The sequence below is a fragment of the Otolemur garnettii genome, unplaced genomic scaffold, assembly GCF_000181295.1.
Source record: "Otolemur garnettii isolate 467f Iridium unplaced genomic scaffold, OtoGar3 scaffold00082, whole genome shotgun sequence".
NCBI classification, from domain to species: domain Eukaryota; kingdom Metazoa; phylum Chordata; class Mammalia; order Primates; family Galagidae; genus Otolemur; species Otolemur garnettii.
In genome coordinates, this window is record NW_003852477.1 from 925,274 (window position 1) to 938,402 (window position 13,129).

Sequence of the window (13,129 nt, forward strand, 5' to 3'; positions counted from 1 at the left end):
GGGCTCAAGCAATCTTCCTGCCTCAGCCTCCCAAGTAGCTGGGACTTCAGGTGCCCACCACAATGCCTGGCTAATTTTTCTATTTTCAATAAAGATCACGTCTCATTCTTGAACTCCTGAGCTCAAGGGATCCTCTTGCCTCAGGCTCCCAAAGTGCTAGGATGCTAGGCACGAACCATTGCACCCAGCCTGGGAGTTGTTTTGAGTCACTAAAGTTGTGGCATTTTCTTAGAGCAGTAATAGAAAACCAATCTGATTACCTTCAAATAAAATGACCAAGGAAAGATAATGTTTTTCTCTTGTTTCCACCCTTTATCACACTACCAGTAACTTTAGGGGGATTTAAGTTTGAAATGAAGAGACAGGTCATATGAAGTTAAATGGATCATCCTCACTATCTTTTATTTAAGTCTCAGATAGTTGCTCGAGTAATGATTCTTAATCAAGCAATGCTTACTGAGCCTGCTTCAGATGCTTACAATGTAACTTAACTGGATACTTGTGTGTTGGAGACTACCATATTATTTTTTTAACCTGTTGGAGTTCCTTTAATTGGCTCTTCCAAAGTGCATATATCCTAGTAAAGGCCTGGCTGGCTTCCCGTCCCCTTGCAAGGGTCTTACAGTACCTTCTCCCCCAACATTTAAGCAAATCAAGATAGTCTGATATGAATCTTCATCTTTTCTGCCGTAGCCTCTACTCTTGACTATGTAAACAAAATCTTTCCATGACCATGTTCACTGAGTTATCGCTTCTATCTCTAGCATCATCTTCTTTTATCTTTACTTCCATTACTTCTACTTACAACAGCTTGCCCATATCTTGGGAAAAAATAGTTACTTCACTTGACTATTTATTTATTGAGACAGAATCTCACTCTGTCACCCTGGCTAGAGTGCCATCGTGTCATAGCTCACAACAACCTCAAATTCTTGGGCTCAAGCAATCACTTCCCTCAGCCTCCTGAGTAGATAGGACTACAGGTGCCCACCACAATGCCCAGCTAGTTTTTCTATTTTTAGTAGAGATGGAGTCTCACTTATTGCTCAGGCTGGTCTCAAACTCCTAAACTCAGGCGATCCACCCACCTTGGCCTCCCAGAGTGCTAGGATTATAGGCAGGAGCCACTACGCCTGGTCTTACTGTCCCTTTCAGTTATGCTCTTTCCCCAACTAGAGTATGAGCTCCAGAAAAACTTTTGTTATTACTGCTGTATACTCAGCAATTAGAGTAGTGCCTGGCAACTAGTAAGTGTTTCATTAATAATGTTGAAAGAATTAGATTTTATGGTCCTCTATTTATCTATAGGCAAACTTTTTTTTTCTTTAACAACTAATTTTTAACCCATGTGTCTTTCTGGACCTATTGTTGTGTATAGTTTATTTTCATCCTTTGAATGGATCTAATGTAACTTATCTAACTATTTACTTATTGAAGATACTGTTTTTGTTTTTCCCAATATACTATAATTTTCTTTAAAAAAAGTAATGATTTATGAATAGTAAAGGAAGTCTTACAAAAGTAAACAAAAGGACAAAGACAAATAATATAGAATGCATAAAAGATCAGGGCTCAGTTTGAAAGTACTGCTGTCTGATTTATGGGAGTACAAGAAAGAGCAAAGTGCCTGTAATCTTAGCATTCTGAGAGGCCAAGGTGGAAAGATCCTTTGAGCTCAGGAATTGGAGACCAGCCTGAGCAAGAATGAGACCACATCTCTACTAAAAACAGAAAAAATAGCCAGACATGATGGCAGGCGCATGTAGGCCCAACTACTCAGGCAGAAAAATGGCTTGAGCCCCCCAGGAGTTTGAGGTTGCTGTAAGGTAAGCTGACACCATGGCACTCTAGCCTGGGACAACAGAATGAGACTCTTGTCTCCAAAAAAGAAAAGAAGAATACAGATGATTCTTAATAATGGATATTTATTAATAATGCATACAAGAAAGTTTCCCAGAGCTGAAGTGCAAGAAATTTTATCAAAATTTTCTAAATGCACAGCAAAATTAATGATAAAAGGACCAAATCAAAAAATGTCTTTTTTTTTTCTAAGAAATGTCTTAATACCAAAAGCCAGCGTGAAGATCCTAAAAGCTTGGGGATGAGGGTGGCATGGTGGTTGGGGACTACAGAAGAAGGAATATGGAATCCCTTTAAAATTGAATGAAACAGATGGCACTGATTGTAGTGGCAACATTGGATGCTAGAGTAAGTGAGAGCAATGCCTTCAAAAGCTGAGGGGATTTTTGTACATAGATTTCGTTATCCTGCTGAATCAAATATAATTGTAAAGGAAAAAAGGCCTTTTCAAGCATGCAAGATCTAAGTTACCTGCATGTACTTTTTTTATGTTAACTTTCTTAAGGTGTTGGGAATGTACTTAAGCAAAACTGGGGAGTGAACAAAGAAAGAAGGCAGCATTGCAATTCAGAAACTATGACTCTAGCCCAGAAGAGTAGTAAAAGGAAGCCCCAAAGGTGATAGCTGTGCCAGGCAGACCTCGAAGGCAGCCAACCCAGAGTGGAGTAAGAAGTTGAGTTCTGAGGGAGAAGATAAAGATAAAGATAAAGGAGGTGGGTAGGGGAGTTCTGTGGTACAATTAAAAAAAATTGAAGTTAAAGTAGAGGAAAACATTGAAGAAGGAAAGAAAGACACTAAGGAAAACAAAAACCTCTGTGAGGAAGGAAATATATTCATAATATAATACGAGACAGCCTTCTGAAGTGGCAAAAATGTAGAACTGATTATTCAACCAAAAATAATGAAATATCCACCTGAAAGTAGAAAGTGGAAATATTGAGGGCAATTTCAGAGCTACATTGTAATTTACAATAACATGAGTAAATTAGCAGTGTCTAAAATGGATAAGCCCAAAAGTTGTAGAGTAGATAAACGTGACATTTAGAGAAATGCAGTGACTATCCAGTAAAAATAACCAAGAGCTGAAATTAGTTACCTTTAGGGATGAAGACTGGATGTCTTAGACAGTGGGGAGATTGGGGGCTTTTTTTACTTACGTTTTTCTTTTTTTTTTTTTCCTAAACATTATGCTGTAAGAAGTAAGAGATTGTTTTTCATTACAGTCTTCAATACTATTTGATTTTCTAAATATAGGCAGGAATTACTTCGATAAAAATTAGATTATAAAATTTAAAAACTAAGTAATATATTCCCATCGTAAAACGTTTACTATGTAAAAAAGACATGAATGTGTGAAAATCATCATAATCCCATTACTCAGGAATAACTAGTGGTAGCTGTATGTATGTATTAATATATCCTTCCAAACTTATGTATTTATTCTAAATATGCATTTAATATTTTGAAACATTTTTACAGTAATTATTATACACTGCTTTGTTGGACCACACTTAAATATATCTGATGGCTTTCTTCCTATGTCAGTCAAGATCTACATCAACATTTTTAATGATTGAATATATAGATATATGTGGCAAGATTTATCCAACTAGGTTACTTCTTTTTTTTTTTTTTTTTTTTTTTTTACAGTTTTTATGTGTATCACACATCTGTAGTAAAAGCTCTCAAAGAGTTTTGTCCAGACTTGTTTTGCCAGGAATTATTTTCTACCTATAATGAGAATCGTGATGGTCAGGATTATTTTTTCACTCTTACCTACTAGACCAGTCAGATAATCGCCCACAAGTCTGGATATTAAGATTTAGATATGCTACACAGTCTCAGTTAATGGAATATACTCTAGATAAGCAGCCCTGAAACCCCAGGGGTAGAAAATTAAGAGAGACTGACCTTAACATTGAATGGCTTTCCAACATCTGATTCATGGAACAAATATGTATGTCTTTTTACATGCCGAACTTTATAATGGGGATACAGTGGTTGGAGGAACAAGGCAGACAAAGTTCTTTGCCTTCTTGGAGCTTTTATTATAATGGAGACAATATAACAAAAAAGATTAATATGGAATATGTGAAGTGAGGACTATGAAATAAGTAGGGTAATGCTATGAGGGAAATGGGATGAGGAAAGGCCTTTCAGAGAAGATGATCTTTTCTACCAAGATCCAAAGAATCTTGCAAGCAAGGCAAGACAAATCTGGGGGAAGAGAATCCTGTGGGGTTCTGGGATGGGGAATCTTCTTGGCACAGGGAACAGTAAATGAGAAGGCTCTGGGACAGGAACGAGCTTGATATGTTTGAGGAAGAGAAATGAGTTTGAGGTGACTGTCTTGGTGAAGCTGGGTGTGCGTGAGGATGCAAGGTTAAAACAAAGCATTTGAAGAGTTTGGATTTTAATGTTGATCAAACGCCATTGGAAGACTTAAGCAGAAAAGTGCTGTGATTTGATTTTGAAAATGACTCTTTTGAGTTATGACTATATTTCTTGCCCTTAGGCTCTATTAGATATCCTTGTATCCTCATGTTAAATTCTCCTTCTAAAAAAGAAACAACAAACTATTAAGCTGGTTTGAGCAGATAGATCTCAATCACAGTTACTTGCACCCAGACGACTGACATAAGACAACATCCTTGTAGATATTTGTGTCTACAGCCCTGACCTTTTTTAAGGGATAAATTATTGAAGTAGAATTTCGAAGAGCATTTTGAAGAATTTTAAGCTTTTAATAGCTATTTACAGGTGGTCTTCCAGAAAGGTAATTATTTATATGTGTATCATTAACATCTGAAAGTGTTCACTTACCCTCAGGGAAAAAATAATGGCAGTTATTACAAGAAAAATTATTTTGTAGGTACAATAATCTCTTATTAACTATCATGTATTTGATTGTTTATATGTTCATTGGCCATTTTCCTTTCTTTTTAAAGAATTTGTTCTTTGTGATCTTTGTTCCTCTTTTTATAAGAAAATTTGACTTTTCCTTATTGTTCTGAAAGGAATTTTTGTTTTGAGTAAACTATCATATTTATTTCATTATTTTCTCAGATATTTACCCCTTAACTTTGCTCATGTTACTTTTTGACATTCAGGTTTCTTTTTTACAGAAATAACAGCTTTATTAAGGTAAAATTTACATACTGTAAAGTGTACCCTTTCAAAGTGTACAGTTCATTGATTTTTAGTATATTCACAAAGTTGTGCTTTGATCAACTGACTCTAGAACATTTTAATTATCTCATATCCATTAGCAGAAGCTTCCTATCACCCCTCCTCCAAGCTTCTGGCAACTGTTAGTCTACTTTAGGTTTCTGTGGATTTGTCAATTCTGGACATTTCACATTTATAGAATCATAAAATATGTGACTTTTGTAGATGGCTTCTTAGTATAATGTTCTACAGGTTCATCGGTGTTGCATGTATCAGTACTTGAATCTTTCTATGATTGAATAATGTTTTTTATTTTATGAGTGTACTACATTTTAATTATCCATCTCATCCATTGGTGGACATTTGGGTTATTTCCACTTTTGGCTATTGTGACTACCACAATGCTATAGACATTCTTATACAGACAAAAGGTTTATATTTGGTCAGATTACTTTACTCTTTTCCTTTGTAAAGATTACCATCTTTCATATGTTAGAAAAGACTTCTCTGCCTAAACACTATGTAAATATTCACTTGTCTTTTAAAAATTATTTTTGTGATTATTAAATTTCAATCTTCAGGCCAGGTTATACTCCTATAATCCTAGCACTCTGGGAGGCTGAGGCAGGAAGATTGCTTGAGGTCAGGAATTCAAGACCTGCCTGAGTAAGAATGAGACCCTGTCTCTACTAAAATAGAAAAAATTAGACAGGCATTTTTACACCATTCAGTATGATGTTAATTTGTCATAGATGGCTTCAGTCAGCTTCAGGCATGTGCCACCTGTACCTATTTCCTTAAGTGTTCTTGTTAGAAAAGAATGCTGAACTTTGTTAAATGCTTTTTCTTCATCTATTGAGAGGATTATACGGTCTTCATTTTTGCTTTTCCTGATATGGTATATTACATTTATGGATTTGTGTATGTTGAACCAACCTTGCATTTCTTGGATGAAGCCTAGTTGATCATGATGTATAATTTTTTAATGTGCAATTACAGTCTATTAGCTAAGATTTTATTGAGTATTTTTGCATCAATATTCGTTAGTGAAATTGGTCTGTAGTTCTCCTTTTTAGTTGAGTCCTTTCCTGGTTTTGGAATCAAGATGCTGTTTGTTTCATAGAACGTTTTGGGAAAGATTCCTTCCTTCTCAGTGTTTTGGAATAGGTGCTGCAGTATAGGTACAAGCTCATCTATGAAGATGTGATAGAATTCTGGTGTGAACCCATCTGGTCTCAGGCATTTTTTTGTTGTTGAGAGCTTTTTTATTGTTTCTACAATCTCAGTGCTTGATACTGGTCTGCTAAAGAGATCTATTTCTTGGTGCATGCCTGTTGGAGGCAGAGGCAGGAGGATTGCTTGAGCCCAGGAGTTTGAGGTTGCAGTGACCTATGATGATATCCCTGCACTCCAGGTAGGGCAAGGACAAATGAGACTATGTGTCCAAAAAAGAAAAAAAAAAATTAGTCTTTAATTCGTATGAAAATTCACTTAGGTTTAAGATGTAGGGAAAGGATATAATTTTGACTGATAGAATCACTAGATGATCCTAGATAATTTATCATTAGCTGTGTCCTCAATTCTGGTAGCTTTATAATACTTTTGAGATCTTGAAAGAATATCATCCCAGTTACCTTCATTTTTAAAATTACCTGGGTTTGCAAAAAAAAAAAAAAAAAATGGTACTATTCTGTTAACTTTTAGAAAGAATTGCAATGGGATTCTCACCAAAGTTGGGTTCAGTTTTGAATCTTCCTGTGCTGTAATATGGCATATCTCTTTTGTTCACATTTTCGTTTTATGTACCTGATGCTGTACATATCTTCCTTGTGAAATGTATTTCTAGGTATTTTGCTATTGTAATTTGTTCTTGTCACTATTGTAATTTGTTCTTCTCCCCCACTCTGTCCCTTTATATATTAAACTGGTTATTTCATTACATTAGAAAAGCTTGCATTTGGCTGCCAGCCAGTTTACTGACATTTTCTTAGTTGTAATTGTTTTTGTTCACTCTCATATATTCTCATGAGGAACAGAGGTCACCAACAGTGGAGAAAAGAGTCCTGAAGGAGGAGTTTATAGTGTGTTATAGGAATTCAAAACCTCATTTCACTTGAAAAATCAGGGAAGGCCTTTTTGAGAAAGCATTATCTAAACAGAAACCTGCAGGCTGCAGTAGGAGTCAGCAGGACAGGTGGGAGGAGGAGCTTCCAAATTGAGCTGGTAGCCAGCATGTGTGATGTTTCTGGAAGCACAGTGTGGGTGAGAAACTGAAGCAGAGATGAGTGGCCAGAGAGGCAAAGAAGACCATGTTAAGGAGTTCATACCAAATCTTAAGGCCAGTAGTAGTCAGCAATTGAAAGTTTTTGAACAGAGGTGAGACATATTCCAATTTACATTTTGAAAAGATTACTCTAGCTGCCTTGTAAAAAATGGATGAAAGATAAACAGAAGTGGGAGAAGAGTCCAGTTGGGAGGCGGTCAGTTGAAGGAGTTAAGCAGCAGACCTGCCTATCTTGGACTAGGCTTTCGTTAATGTCATCCTTCTCTTCTCTTCAAAGAGTAAAATAAAAATTGAATATTTATTGGACTGAAAGGTAAATTTTGTGTTTGAAAACATGGGATTTTCAGTTTCACATTGGCCACTTAGTAGACAACATTTTTATTGCATGGTTTGTAACTTCATAAAAAGAATATTTTGATAAATTTGTCAGGTTTCCTATGTTATTCGAGATGAAGTAGAGAAGTATAATCGAAATGGAGTCAATGCCTTGCAGCTGGATCCAGCACTAAATAGACTTTTCACAGCCGGTCGAGATTCCATCATAAGAATATGGAGTGTCAATCAACACAAGGTAAGTTCACATTTCAGATCTATACCCTGTACATTTTAGACCAATGGCTTTCAGTGTCTAATAGGATGCCTTGGACAGTTTCAGTCTTAATCTGTTTGAGTACTGAGTTATTTGGTACACTCTATGAAGATGTTGCAATAAGAATTCTGTAAACCTCTGAGAAAAACCATGCCTAGGAAAGTTTCAGAAGTATTTTAGCTAAGGCAGGGAGTCTATGAACTAGGACTCTCTGCCACAAAGGAACAATGAGAGTTGGCTGGTAGGAAGATTACTTTCAAAAATTTATTTTTCTGCTTTAAATATTTTTCCCCAAAGGCTTTTGACAACCCTACTAAAAAAAAGGTATATTTTTACCATTTATGATTAATCTTGAAAAAATATTTGCTTATTGTCATTTAAAAGTGATTAGAGTCCCCATAAAACCCATAAGGCCTTATTAAATAATACTAGGTTGTAAACTGGGAAGACATGGTCCCATTCTTCAGGATTTTTAAGGTCTAGTTTGTTTATTTGTTTTGTTTGTTCATTTAGAGACTGAGGCTCACTCTCTCATGCTGCATCCTCAAACTCCTGGACTCAAGCTGTAAGGCCAGTAGGCATGAACCACCACACCTAGCTAATTTTTCTACTTTTTTATAGAGATGGGTCTCGCTCTTGCTCAGGCTGGTCTTGAACTCCTAGCCTCAAGCGGTCCTCCTGCCTTAGCCTTCCAAAGTGCTAGATTTGCAGTCATGAGCCACTGCTGTAAAGTCTGCTTTCTTTTTTTTGTTTGTTTGTTTTTTTGTTTGTTTTGAGGCAGAGTCTTATTTTGCTGCCCTTTGGTAGAGGGCTATGTGTGTAGATCACAGCAACCTCAAACTCTTGGGCTCAAGCAGTCCTCTTGCCTCAGTTTCCCAAGTAATTAGGACTACAGACTCCCGCCACAGCACCTCGCTGTTTTTAGAGATAGGGTCTTGCTCTTGCTCTTGCTCAGGCTAATTTCAAACTCATGAGCTCAAGCAATCCACCCACCTCAATCTCCCAGAGTGCTAGGATTACAGGAGTGAGCCCCCTTGCCTGGCTCTAAAGTCTGCTTTCTTAAGCAGAAAACAGGATTTAAATACATTAATGCCTCCATAGTTGACTACCTCCCAACATTGACCACCTCCTTATGTTGACTTAATTTTCATAGACTAGACGGCACACCACATGTACTTATCAGTACAGTAGGCTAGTTCTTTGTGTTGACCACCTCTATATTGACCAGTTTGTTACAGTCCCTTGGGTGGTCAACTTACAGAAGTTCTACAGTATGTGTAAAACAAATCCTCAGTCAAATGAGAAAGACCCCTTTTGGTATTTTATTTGAATGCCTATCTTGTGAATGACATAGAAAAGATTCAGAGAAGGAAAAGAAGCATTTATTGAGCTCTTAACTATGTGCCAGACACTTTTGGCATTTCCACATCCAACATGATTTTAATTTTCTCAGTATCCCTTAAGGCACCTGTTCTGCTCTAGATTTTAGACCAAGGTGTCCAGCAGGCCACATGCAGATTATTTGAGGCCTGTTTTGCCTTTCTGTGGTGTCAGATATTGTGAAAAGTAGGAGGGGCCTATTTTTGCTCATTAGCTTCCATTAGTGTGTGTATTTACTGTGTAGCTTAAAGCAACTCTTACTTTTGCAATATGCAGCAAAAAAAGATTGGACACTCCTGCTCTAGGACTTTTTTTGGAGAGACAGCTATGTTGCCCAGGCTGGAATGCTTCCTGCATCATCAAACTCCTGGGGCTCAAGCGATCCTCCCACATCAGTCTCCCAGAGTACACAGCTTATAGATATGAGCCACCGTGCATCGTCAGACCTTATATTTTAAAAAGTCTGTGTTTTTATAAATCTGAATGTTCAGTACAGAAAAACACTACTTTGTATTGTTGCTAGATAGCAGTTTCTTTAAGTGGACTTTATTCCATTAAGCTTTGAATTCTTAGACAATGGAAGCAGTGGTCAGCCAATATCAAAAGCATGGAAAGTAAGGACAACTATTTGTGTTTGGCTTTGACATGCTTTTTTGTACTTCTCTTTAAATTGGAATGTCTTTGCTGGAAATTCACAATACATGTATTTAAAAAAAATTAAGGAAAACAAGAATTATCCTGGAAGAATCTGGAAATCTGCTGTCCTACCCTAAACATTTTTTTCTGGTCATTGTTTTATGATATGATTGAATAGCATCATTTCTCAGACAGACTTATAGAGAGCTATTCTCTTTGCCCATGAAGTATCTCAAACTTGCCTGTTTTTTAGGTGTAGGAAGTAACTAAATATTCTTCTTTAAAAGACCTCACCTGGTAACTAAGCCAGGTAAGAGGAGGAGCAGAATCTTGAGTTACCTAATTGAAATGGTGACCAAGGTAGTACTTCTTCAGTCCTTAGCGTCCCTTTATTCTCCGAGGGATTGTAGATATGGTGATGAAAACATTTAACTCAGAAGGTAAAAACAGTAGTAGGAAGCTGAAAGCAGGAGTGTGCCTCTCAGTCTGCCCTCAGGCCAGGGTCCTCACACATCATCAGACTTTTTTTTGTTTTTTTGTATTTTTGGTTTTCTTTTTTTGCAGTTTTTTTTTTTTTTTTTGGCTGGGGCTGGGTTTTAACCCGCCACCTCCAGCATATGGAACCAGTGCCCTGCTCCTTTGAGCCACAGGCATCGCCCTAGACTCTTTTTTTGTTGTTGTTGGGGATTCATTGAGGGTACAAGAAACCAGGTGACACTGATTGCATTTGTTAGGTAAGATCCCTCTATACTTGTGTCTTGCCCTCAAAAGGTGTGTCACACACTGAGACCTTCCCATCCTTCTCCCCCCTTTCCCTACTCTTCCTTTCCCACTTCTCTCCCTCCTCTCTCTCTCTGCTCTGCCCTTCCCCTACCCACCCCTCACCATGTACTAGGTCATTAATTGTCCTCATATCAAAATTGAGTACATAGGATTCATGCTTCTCCATTCTTGTGATGCTTTACTAAGAATAATGTGTTCCACTTCCATCCAGGTTAATACAAAGGACATAAAGTCTCCATCTTTTTTAATGGCTGAATAGTACTCCATGGTACACATCTACCACATATGTATAATCCATTCCTGGGTTGGTGGGCATGTGGGCTGTTTACACATTTCGGCAATTGTAAATTGAGCTGCAATAAACAGTCTACTGCAAGTGTCCTTGTGATAAAAGGATTTTTTTCCTTCTGGTAGATGCCCAGTAATGGGATTGCAGGATCCCCTGCTGTCAGCTGTGAGCCTTCACCACCACTGATTCAAATCCCTTCAGCCTGCAGAGGCATTGAAGTCCTGTCCTTTCTAGTAAACCCCTTCCTATAGCACGTTGCGTCACACTTAGTACCTAGCCCAGAGTATGCTGCCTTTACTACCACTGCTGCAAGGCATAAAAATAAAGCATTTATCCTGGAAACCTAAGCTTTCATTAATGATAAGACTGTCCTGAAACAAAGCTATTAACATCTTTTCTCTGGAAGTATTATCTATTTGGTAAAATTCTATTCTGAATTCAGTTGTCAAATTTAACATCTTTGAGTAGGTATGTCACATTAATTGAAGAATTTAAACATATCTATAATTCATAATATATTTCATTGTCTGATATAAACTTTTATGATTTTTTCTTTTAATTTCAGCAAGATCCATATATAGCATCTATGGAACACCACACTGATTGGGTAAATGACATTGTACTCTGTTGTAATGGGAAAACATGTAAGTATTTCTTTGGATTGTTGGGCTTCTGGAAATTTTTTAATTCCGTTTAATGCATTTTTCATTTTTTATAAGCTTTTTTGATGAAGTGTAACCTGCAGAAAATTACACAACACCTTGAGATTATAGTTCAAAAAAAATTTAATGAAGTGAATACCCAAGTCAACAAATAGAATACTGTATTACCATGCACCCCTTGTGCCACTGTTTCACTCATTATTCCTTACCCCGGGGTAACTACTCTCTTCTGAACATCATAGAATAGTTTTGCCTGCATTTGAACTATATAGACAATATATTTTCTTCTTTTACCCTTATTAATACCTCTTTTTGTCCTTATTTTGATAAAATCCATTTTATGGTTTGCAGTTTGAGTTGGAGAAATTTTTCTCAACCCAATTAGTTGAGCTTTCAACTGGAACATTAAAAAAGTTTGACCTTCCTATTTTAAAAAAATGTGAGACAATATACAGTAGGTCCTTAAAAAAGCTTGTAGGGATGGGTAGGTGTGTGTGAAAGAGAGAACATTAGTTTGAAATACTACCACATTGTTTTGACATAAGTTTTTGAAGTTTTTGTAAGTCACACTACTAAGGGGTTTGTTAACTCTTTGCCTCTTCTAGTAATATCTGCTTCTTCTGACACGACAGTAAAAGTATGGAATGCACATAAGGGATTTTGTATGTCAACATTAAGGACACATAAGGTAAAGCAACTAATAAATTTCTCAGTGTCTTTGCTGTAATATTGAGATCTCAGTACATTGTCTGGCTCATTTTCTTACTATATACAGACTAGATTATAGTATGCCCTTTCCGTTACAGGATTATGTAAAGGCCTTAGCATATGCCAAGGATAAAGAACTGGTAGCATCAGCTGGGTTGGACAGACAAATATTCCTTTGGGATGTGAATACTCTAACAGCATTGACTGCCTCAAATAACACTGTCACAAGTAAGGTGTTTAAAAACAATTTCTTTGAAAGTAATCCAAGTTGACATAAATAAAGAATGGTTTATAAAACATTTTTGATAGGTTTGCATAGAGACAGTAGTTCATATTTTGAGAGTGTTTCTACCTACAGCATTCTAGCCCCCAAGAGTATGATTGAACAACAAGGAGCTAGTTCCTCACTGCAGTCTAAAAATGGTAACTTTTCCAGGTGTAACCTGGTTATTTTTTGTACATGTGCATGTCTTAGCTCCCTAGCTAAACTGTAAGTCCCTGCAGGGTAGATGAGTCATCTTCTACTTTTTGTCTCCTACAGCACTGCCTGGCCCAAATCTATGCACTCAGCAGGTATTATTAAAGGAGGTGATGATTACCTGACCAAGTAGATAGTTTTCCTGACTTTTAAAAAAGGTTTTGAGTTAATGGTCAAGATGGAAAGAAAGAAAAGGTTTTCAGTTCCAATTTAGCAGGACCCTTTCAGAGTAGTTGTAAAGATTCAAATCAATTTCAGAAGAGCCCAGAGAAGGGAGGGTACTCAATTCAGA

The 13,129-nt window shown here is 36.9% G+C and overlaps 1 protein-coding gene across 1 annotated transcript in view; it reads left to right on the top strand.

Annotated features, from left to right (window-relative positions):
* The window catches only part of WDR48 (WD repeat domain 48), a 54,538-nt gene that overhangs the window by 7,797 nt on the left and 33,612 nt on the right, over window positions 1-13,129 (top strand). The window contains exons 2-5 of the mRNA XM_003794471.3: window positions 7,743-7,883; window positions 11,555-11,633; window positions 12,257-12,339; window positions 12,458-12,587. Coding sequence (XP_003794519.1) covers window positions 7,743-7,883; window positions 11,555-11,633; window positions 12,257-12,339; window positions 12,458-12,587 — 433 coding nt within the window. The remainder of the gene's footprint in view (window positions 1-7,742; window positions 7,884-11,554; window positions 11,634-12,256; window positions 12,340-12,457; window positions 12,588-13,129) is intronic.